Source organism: Bidens hawaiensis, unplaced genomic scaffold (assembly GCF_021521415.1).
Source record: "Bidens hawaiensis isolate Kalapana, Puna unplaced genomic scaffold, B.hawaiensis_p1.1 tig00029269_1, whole genome shotgun sequence".
In the NCBI taxonomy this organism is placed as follows: Eukaryota; Viridiplantae; Streptophyta; class Magnoliopsida; order Asterales; family Asteraceae; genus Bidens; species Bidens hawaiensis.
Window position 1 is genome coordinate 141,839 of NW_027494819.1, and position 11,035 is coordinate 152,873.

An 11,035-nucleotide genomic window follows, 5' to 3' on the forward strand; every position below is an offset into this window, starting at 1 on the left:
AGAAAACACTATCTATGGCCACCACCGCTGCCAACATCTTTATTTATGGCTGCCATCATGGCTGTTACAGTTGTCGGCGCTAAGGTTAACATTCGTTGTCCTAAAGCCTCTTGGTCTGATTATAACCATCACCTATAGCCATCACCAACCCTGAAAAGCTCCCCCGAGCACCACCATCGTCGACCAGCTTCCTCTTACCACCACCATAGCCACCGCCATAGGTGGCTATCGTTGCAGCGCTGTCGTTCGGCTTCCACCGGAGACCACTGTCACTCACTCTAAGAGTTGGAGCAATTTTCAGATTTAAGTATGTCTAATAAAGGGGCTAGGGTTTATAATGAGGTATATATAGTTAGGGTTAGGCACGGGTAAAAATTGTAAATAGGTGGGTGTCTTATACACAAATCTGTTTAAACTGTTTAACGTTTCGCCTCGACTCGATATTTTAGTTTAGCTCTTTCGTTAGTAATGTTAACGTCGCTAATTTATATATTTCATATTATAAATAAATAACTTTTACTCAATATTTTTGTCAGAATGTTAACATTATAGCGGTAGTAAACCACGTGTTTGGACTAGCATGTTAGATTTAATTGTTGTGTCTCGCTTAATTATTTTAAATAATTTGCTTCGTTTAGTATTAATATAATTAGTATTATTTTTCGTACTTGACTAGTTATTTACTTGTATTCATTTTAAATAAAAATAACGTTGTGTCATATAGCATCAAGTTTTATATAGAGGATCTCAATGAAGACTCTTATAACAACGCCACATATGCACCAAAGATGTTCGTTTTGCAATAACTGCTATTAACTGAAATAACTATTACTAATCTAGAAAAATTAAAACGGTTATCAATTATTGGTTAGGTTTGAATCTCGACATTTTTAGTATTAATATATAATATTATTGAATCGTAAAGTCGGGGTTGTCACATTGTGGCACCCTCAGTCCCAAAGTAATCAGTCGGGATAGCGTTGGTGAATTGCTTGATAATGAAAACATTAGAGTTTGCGGGAACATTAGCGGCATTCATGGCTTGGAGTTGAGAGATGACCATTGAGAGGGCTTCCACGATTCCCTTTGTAATACGAGATGACATGCGACGGCTCGATTGCCGACGCGGCGTTTACGGTTAATGAGACTAGAAGACATACTGCAGGGATAAAACGTGTAAAATTTATGAGACTTGGGTAAATGTTGTAAACTTATGAGTTTGTATAAGTTGATACTTGTGATTTCTATTTAACAATTTAAGGTTAAGTTTGTGGTTGAGGTTGAGAATGAGGTCATTTATGAGACGTGATTTTATAAGTGTTGACATAATGAGGAATAGTAAATAAAATAAATACATAAATAAATAAACAAATAGTTATAACATTACTTAAAATTGAAACATGGTGTTTCATTTGTTGGTTAGGATTTCATGAACCACCATGGTTCCTTCCAACAAAATGAAAATATCGAAAACCAAATAAAATTGATTAAAATTGAGTTGTGAGGGGGGATTGAGATAGATGATTGAAGTACTTCGAGAACCACCCCGTATTTACGTACTTCACCCAACTATTCAACTAAAACACAATACGGAAAACCGAGTTTAGCCAAGTATCACTGTGAATTCGGTTATAAATTAAGGATGTGATCGCCACATGACCACGATTGATACAATGAGGGTAGTAGATTCGTGAACATTTGGTGTGATACGCTTTGGCCTAACAAGTTTCACACTCACACCTCAGCCTCCAGGAAGGCAACTATGTCTCACGGTTGATTGAGATGTATGGGCATTGCACTTCCTTAGGCTCGCAAACCTTGGTGTCAAGGGATCGTTGTACAGGTGTGTCCCCCTTACTGTTACTACATATCCGTTACACGAATCATCCTCAAGGAGAGGGGAGGTAAAAGGTGGGAATTCTTAAGGAATTTCCCGATTAAAAATCGTCCTACAATTTTGAAAAAAAAATGATTTTGAGGCATAGCCTTTGCATAAGTGTGTGCTTTCGTGTACAATTGTATATGATAAGCAATTTAAATAAATTAAGCTATGTACAAAATTTTAAACAAGTAGGGTGCACGTATAGGAACACGTATAGGGACCCTAAACATGCTACTAGGTCGTTACGTCTAACCACCTATCTTATAGCCTTCGGCCCTGATACCAATCTGTCACACCCCAACCTACGGCAGAATATGTCGGGGCGCGACATAATTGTATCATAGCTCAAAAGACATTAAAATAAATACACATGTCAATATCTAAATTATTAAATTTATATTATTTAAGTACGCAAAAGCACAAACATTGTCTCATGTAAACAAACATTACAATTAAATAGAAAGAAATAAATAAGTCTTTGATTCGTGCATCCTAAGGTCGAATCTACTCTTTAAACCTCTTGCTTCATCCAATATAGCTACCTGCGCCATGCGGGAAAATACATAGTTTGCCAACATAAAGTTGAGCAAGTAATCACGGTTTTTGAATATATAAAATATAAAAATAACAACTCCCTACGATTATATGAAATACTACAACTAGCATAACAATAACATAACAATAATATAAAAGTTGTCTTTTCACTCGAATCCCATGGATAACGAGCTATTCCGACGACGTATGATCATACTAATGAGGATGAGGGTGAGGTTGAGGATGAGGATAAAGATGAGATACCAACCACCAAAACATAAAATAAACACATAGTCACATTTGCATGTATAACTAATTGAATAATATCATATAACGCAAATAGTGGAATTGTAGTGAAAATGATTTAACGCATAACGCCCCCAAAATGTAAAACGGTAAAAAGGGGGATATGAATTACTTACCTTATATGTGGATTAAATGAGGATGAGATGATAATAAAAAGTGGGAATGAACACGTTCAAGCCTTCGAGATACGTCAACGAAAATGCCTTAACTGTTAACGATAGTATAATTAATAAATGAGGAAAAGAATTAATAAGACATAACAATTTGATTTTGATGAGGTATTATTAGTTTCAATGTCATTATTTTGATTTAATCGGTTTGAAAGATTTGACAACTTTTAAGGTTTTATATTATTATTATAATTGTTATTTAATATTACCATTACTATTATTACTAATATTATTATTATTATTATCATAAATTTTGGTAATTAATATAAGTCATATATCATATTCATATTTTCAAGTAAATGAATTTTAAATAAATAATAACCGATCTTAAGTATTAATAACATTAGATATATAAATGAAACATTAATTTTAAGAAAAACAAATTCATATGTATACATATATATATATATATATAAACATGGGGTATTCGAACCCTTGAACTAGATCGGTTAGTACTATAAATAATGAATAAATAAATAAATATGAGTAAATAAATAAAAAAAATAATATTTGTTTCATAGTGTTATATGGATATATATAAAAAAATATTATATAATATATATATGTTTAAGTGTATATATGTATACATACTAATGATGCAAAGCCATGGCCAAATTAACACTTTCGAGGTTCGGCTTCGTTAAAACAAAATTTATTTAATATTATATTATGATTATAATAAAAATGAAACCAAGATTTAAACAAAATAAAAATAAATATGAAAAACCGGGTCCAAGGGGGTTCGAACCCACGCCTGGACCGGTCTCGTGTCTTAACTTTCAAACACCAGCCATCGTGCTGGTGTGTTAGTTTGTGAGGACTACCAGATCTAAAATTATATAACCAGATACACCCAGCACCCAAACTCAAATTACAAACCCTAGATCTTAAATCCGTTTAATTAATTGATTTTGATTAGAATTAGGTTAGGGTTATTGATTAGCAGCCAGAAACGATTGTTAAACATATTTCAATTACCAGAATTGGTGATGAAACAAGGGAGAATGATGACTAGACTTCACAGCTTGGACTCGGACCCAAATCATGACTTAACAGCTTCGTATAAGGCAATTAGGTTAGGGTTTATGATCGCGATGCTATGAGGAATGTGTGTGCACGTTTAATTGAATTTTCATGGTGTATTTATAGTGATTCAGAGTCGTTTGAGCCGTGGTATTGATTATGGTTAATTAGCTGTCGATTTTGATTCGTTTTTCCAATTTTAAAGTGTCGGTGAGATCGTTTTTGAATGATAAACGATTTGGTGAAATCAATTACTAGATTATAACGAGAATTAAGGTCCAAGCAAAGTGGGGGGGGGGGGTATTGTCGGTGACGGGATGAGAGGAAGAAGGAGGTTAATATAATAGTATTTGCACTTAGGTCCCGGGTTTATAGAGTTTGGTACAAAACCAGTTTAAAGTTTAGTTAGGGGTGATTTATGTATATCTTTGATAGATTGAACAATAAGTAAATAAAAGAAATAATTATATAAAAGAAACATTTTATTGATAATTCACCCGAACATGAACCGGGTCGGGTAACGATTACAATTGCAAGAAAAATGGAAAACCGAAATGTTACACATCTTATAACCTTTAATAGTAAATTTTCGCCATATATCATGCATATTATTTTTTGATTATTTTTTATAGATGTGGTTGCGAGAGAAGACAATGGGTTTTAGAAAGACCCGAAGAAAACGAGTTTAAATGGTTCGTTTATGTTAATGTCAAAAGATGATAATTAGAAATCTAACTCTTATTAATCTGAATCAATAATCGAACACAACGGAAGATTACAACCAAAGAAATCTCTACAGATCAACAATATGATGATCTACTACAATAACACCAGAAGTCTAATGAGCAACAATTCTTTGATGAATTAATACAACCAGAACCAAACCCTAGACCTTACAACTATTTATTTCTATCGATATTAGGAGAGAGAGGTTGTGTGAGATAAAAAAAAAGATGTAAAATATCTGAGACTCATTTTATATAAACTGAATTCCTAATCAGCTACAACTTGGACCTGCTACGAGCGTATCTGCAAGTTGCTACAAGTCCAATGTTGGATTTTATGGACCGGTTCGGTAAAGTCAACGCAGCTGACCGAGTTTTGACCCATTAGAATTACAACATGGGTAACGAGTGTGAAACCCACTTAAGTTAGCTAACCGGGTATGACATAAATTAATGAGATATTATCAAACGGGCTTTTGGAAATAAGAGATGGGCTTGGTGGGTCATATTAGCTTGCTTAGTTTATTTATAAACTAGTTAACCTATCATTAATCCTAACCCTAGCCACCTTAAGCAATCGTCCCTTCCAAGATTCCACACCACCACCGCCGCCGACCTCCATCGTCGTCGTCGCTGCTATCCGTGAGGTCTAAACCATCGCCGACCACTCTCCTGTGCTGCCGCTGTCCCGTGACCCCAAACCACCGTGGTTGCTTCGCCACTGCTCCCGCAGCTACTGTTCAGCCGCCGCCGCCGCTGCTCCGCTGCCACCGCTACAGTTTCCCGCCGCTGTTGCTGTGTAGTGCATCGCCACCGTCGGGTCTCGTTTGTCACCTAGCGTTGCTCGTTAACTCTCGGTGTCTCGACCGGTTATTTATTAACCGAGGTAAACTTAAATATAATTGGTTTATAATAATTATATTTGATGGGTTGTTTATATTACTATGCTCATATGGTTTTGTAACCGGATTCTATCGGGTTTAGTTTCGGTGATGATTACTCGTTTTATTCCACTGCATATATATCGATTAATTGGATTAATTAATATTCGACATATTATTGAATCGGGTTTGATAATAAATTTTTGATTGATCACCACTGAAACCCAACACCCAAAGCCTCCAAGCTCATTTTGTGTCTAGCAAGTTACTATCTCATTTACTCAAATCTCATTAAAAAACACATTGAATTGTATTAGATAAAAAATAATATAACTTTCAACCCCCCCCCCCCTCACAATTCGTTGACTAAACACATCAAATATACCCAACTTGTTACAAAGTTCAAAATGTTGATTTATTAATAAACCTTTTGTAAATACATCAACAACCTGATTTCCAAATTTTATTCCTATAGTTTTAATTGTTCCTTTTGCAAATCTATCCATAAGGAAAATCAAATCCAATTCAAAATGCTTTGTTCTTTCATGGAAAACAGGGTTGGATAGCTGCAATAGATAATGCAGCCAAATTATCACAAAACAGATTAACGGGAGTACTAACCTTTATTTGTAGTTCAGACAAAAGATTGATTAGCCACATAACTTATGATGTTGCAGCACACATTGCTTGATATTCTGACTCAGCAGAAGACCTTGAAATGGTTAACTGCTTTTTGCTTTTCCATGCAACTAAACAACTTCTTAAGAACACACAATATCCGGTATCAGATTTTCTAGTCTCCAAACATTTTGCCCAATCCGAATCTAAATAGGAGGTTAGATCAAAAGATTCACTTTTGTAAACAACCTTTCTTTACCAGGAGCACCTTTCAAATACTTCAAAACTCTTGATTCAATTCTTAAATGAGAATTAGTTGGCTTATGCATATATTGACTTAGATAATGCACAACATACGCAATATTTGGTCTAGTATGAGCTAAATAGATAAGTTTGCCCACAAGTTTTTGATACCCGGAAACATTAGATATGACAACATTATCCTTTTTGCATTTATTAGTTATCAGAAAGTGTTGTTCTAAAGGACTGCTAACTGGTTTGCATCCTGTCATGCCATACTCAGCTAGAAGATCTAGACAATACTTCCTTTGTGATAAGCATGTTCCTTTATTAGTTTTAAGAACTTCAATACCAAGAAAATATTTAAGATCACCAAGATCTTTTATTAAAAATTTAGTTTTAAGAAAGTCTTTGACTTTCATAATTTCTTTATTACAACTTCCTGTTATTACTATATCATCTACATATACAAGTAACACTATAAACACAGAATTACTTGACTTTATAAACATGGAATGATCATATTGACTCTGTACAAATCCTAAATTAAACAGGGCATTTACCAATTTTTCATTCCACATCCTAGGAGCTTGTTTCAAGCCATATAAGGATTTATTTAGTTTGCAAACTCTAGTTTCTCCTTTGGAGAAATAACCTCTAGGTAATGACATATACACATCCTCATGTAAATCACCTTACAAGAATGCATTATTAATAGCAAGTTGAAAAATAGACTAATCATTTTTAACAGCAATAGTCAACACAAATCTAACTGTTACCATTTTAACTACAGGAGAAAATGTTTAAAAGAAGTCAACACCTTCATTTTGGTTAAAATCTTTAGCTACTAACCTAGCTTTGAGGCTTTCAACTTCTCCATTCGATTTATATTTAATTTTAAAGACCCATTTGCACCCTTTAGTTTTCCTATTGGGTGGTAACTCAACTAAATCCCATGTATTATTTCTATTTAAAGCCTCAATGACATTATTCATGGCTGCAACCCAGTTTGAATCAGTTGCAGCCTCTGAATAAGTCTTTGGCTCAAAACTTTTGTCTAATAAAGAAGTGAAACACATATTTGATATAGACAAATTAGAATAATTCACAACCTTTTCAAGACCATACCTAATCTTGCCTTCTATAACAAAATCTTTTAATGTTTTAGGAAAACTAATATTTCTAGTAGATCTTTTTAAAACTATTGGTGTAGAGGTTTCAATTTCAGCTTCTATTCCCTCAGAAGCATGATCATTATTTCGATCTACATTACCTCTGCCTACATCCCCAACCCTGCTAGAATCTGACCTTATACTGTAGGGCTGCTGATTCATGGCATCTGCCCTGCCCTGCCCTGCCCTGCCCTCAATAGCAATAGAACCACTTCTAGACTGCTGAGACCGACGGGTAAAGGTTTCTTGTCCATTTGGATTAGTAATAAACTCATCATTTGGGTTGTCATGGTCATTAGAATATTTGGCTTCAGGTTGATCAAACAAATCAAAACAATTTAAGTTGTTAACATCTAAGTTAATAGTGTCAACTTCTTTTAAAACATTGATGTCAACAAAAGGAAATATACATTCGTAAAATTTCACATCTCTAGAAAAAAATAATTATTTTGTATCTAAACTCCATAATTTGTATCCTTTCTTTTGATTTGAGTACCCAAGAAAAACACATTTTTAGCATGACTTGAAAATTTATTTGTATTATTTAAAATTGTGCTAAAACATAGAAAACCAAACATTCTTAAATGACTCAAGACTGGTTTAAACCCATACACCAACTCATAAGGAGACCTACCATTTAGAATAAAAGATGGAATCCTGTTAATCAAATAAGCAACAGTTAGGACACATTCTGACCAAAGCCAAAGAGGAATCCCTCCATGAAAAACTAAAGCCCTAGCAACATTTAATAAGTATCCATGCTTTCTTTCAACAATGCTATTTTGTTGAGGAGTATAGACAAATGCGGTTTTATGAACAATACCTTTTTCAAGACAATATAAGTTCATTTTTTTATTTACAAATTCTATCTCATTATCACTTCTCAAAATTTTTACAATTTTATTAAACTAAGTTTTAATCATCATTACAAGATTTTTTATATTATCAAAAACCACATCTTTATATTTCATAAGATAGGCCCACACAGCCCTTGTATAATCATTTACAACAATAAGAAAGTATCTATGCTCCTCTCTGCTTAGAATACTATAGGGACCCCAAACATCAAGGTGTAGCAACTCACCTAATTCCTTTGACTTATGATCACTTAAAGGGAAATGATTCCTTGTGCTGCATTGCTTTGTGACAAACATCACAAAGAACAAGTGAATCTACATTTTTATTTTTAATTAACTTTTATAAAGCACCTAAGAGAATATCAGATGGATGTCCTAGCCTAGCATGCCACAAATTATCAGTACTATAACTACTAAAACACACCTTGTCATTCAAACTAGCTTCACCACACATGTATAGACCATCAATGTGATTACCAGTCACTAGGACACTCTTTGTTAGTGAATCATGAATGTAACATTTAAATTCATCAAACGACTCAGTCAATATACTATCTTTAGCAAGTTTATGAACAGAGATAAGATTCACATTATAAGCAGGAACAACAAAAACATCACATAAGGTAACTCTATCACTTAGTTTAATGTTTCCAATTTTAGTTACCATAGCACTAATGCCATTAGGGTGTCTAACTCTTATATTAAGATCATTGACGTCCACTTGATTTATTAAGTTTTTTCGGACATAACCATATGTTGGTTTGCCCTGAGTAAACCACCCACCCAGTCATATTGTTAATATCACTAGAACTAGCAAAACAAAACTGAGGTTTACTAAAACTTATAGAACCAAACCAAGGGGATACATTACCTGACACATTACAACTTTGATGATTTTCACCCGCCTTTTCATATAGGAGACTTAGCAACCTAAGAATTTGCTTAGAAGAAAGACCACTAATAGAGGGATTACTAGCAGAAGCAACATTATCAGACATAGAATTATTATTATTACCACTTACCCTTTTTCCTTGCTCATTTCTAGGCTTCATCCAACTATTATAACCAACTATCTTAAAGCATTTATCAATATTATGTCCAATCTTGTTACAATAGGAACATTTCACATTTTGATTTTGTGTTCTAGTGGTACCCTTTTTATTGTCGAAATTATAGTTAGATTTTGAAACAAATCCCACATTTTGGGATTGACGTTTTTGATTATTATTATTATTACTATTACTAAATTGTCTATGTGACTCTTCTCTAGAGATTATAGAGAATGCTTCCTTAACAGTTGGAAGTTCCTCTCTAGTTAACAAGTTTGTTCTAACAGACTGATAACTACTATCAAGACCCATTAAAAATTGCATTAGTTTAATCATAAGATTGAAATCATTAAATTTCTTTGAAGCATTACAAGTACAAGCAGGTAACTGAAGAATTTGATCAAGTTGTTTCCACATAGTATTCAACTTATGATAGTATTCAAACACATGCATGTAATTTTGTGAAACCATATTAATTTTTTGATATATTGTAAACACAAATGACCTATCAACTTTATCATACGCCTCTTTTAATTGTTTCCAAACTTTAGAAGCAAATTTGGAATAAACTTGACCAAGATACAACTCTTCAGATACAGAATTTAAAATCCATGTAAGCAAAATGGAATTACACATATCCCACTATTTGCTAATCAAAGTAATAGATCTTGAAGCATCACCCATATTAACAATCTTACAAGCAGATTACCCAAAATAAAACAAACAATATGCAACACGTAAAGAATGCAACACAAAGAACAGGGCATGTCTATCCTTGTTATCCACTTGTTGGACATCCTAACCAGCCAAAAAATGCCAAAGTAATTAACGTATGTGACAAAAAAAAGCGTAAAGAAAGGAACGAACTCACCAAGGGGCGCCCAAGTTAGGGTGTTCCTTCCAAGAGTAAGATCTATAACCTTCATTTAGGGTTATAGATCTATGAAAGAAGATATGCGTTAACCAAGAAGCAAAGAAATCCCTTCAATCGTCAAGAATAACAGCGAATAAGTCTCCACATCGCCTTAAGGAAAAACACCCAAATTTTAGGGTTTCAACTGGATACCCTAAATCCTTGCAATTAGACCCAAACGAAAAGTGAGATCCCAGGAATCAGAGCACTGATTGCTCTGATACCATGTCAAAAGATGATAATCAGAAATCTAACTCTTATTAATCTGAATCAATAATCTTACACAGCGGAAGATTGCAACCAAAGAAATCTCTACAGATCAACAATATATACATTAACACCAGAAGTCTAACGAGCAACATTTCTTAGATCAATACAACCAGAACCAAACCCTAGACCTTACAACTATTTCTTTCTACCGATATTATGAGAGAGAGTTTGTGTGTGATAAAAAAAAGATGTAAACTATCTGAGACTCATTTTATATAAACTGAATTCCTGATATCAGCTACAACTTGGACCTGCTACGAGCCCATCTGCAAGTTGCTACAAGCCCAGCTCATCCAAGCCTCCAAGCCCATTTTGTATCCTGCAAGTTACGAGCCCATTTATTCAAACCTCATCAAATATACACATTGAATTCTATTAGATAAAAGAATAATATA

General features: G+C 33.9%; 1 protein-coding gene across 2 annotated transcripts; it reads right to left on the reverse strand.

Moving 5' to 3' along the window:
* Window positions 1–6,110: 6,110 nt before the first annotated feature.
* Window positions 6,111–10,099, reverse strand: LOC143578413 (uncharacterized). Of its 2 annotated transcripts, none has more exons than XM_077062005.1 (2): window positions 8,833–10,099; window positions 6,111–6,345 (listed from the first exon to the last, which is right to left on the reverse strand). In XM_077062005.1, exon 1 carries the CDS (start codon window positions 10,091–10,093, stop codon window positions 9,116–9,118), a length of 978 nt encoding a protein of 325 aa, XP_076918120.1. In that variant the 5' UTR covers window positions 10,094–10,099; the 3' UTR covers window positions 6,111–6,345; window positions 8,833–9,115. The 2 variants fall into 2 exon arrangements, with proteins under 2 accessions (XP_076918120.1, XP_076918119.1); XM_077062004.1 differs by lacking the exon at window positions 6,111–6,345 and adding an exon at window positions 8,005–8,208.
* Between the last annotated feature and the right edge of the window lie 936 nt (window positions 10,100–11,035).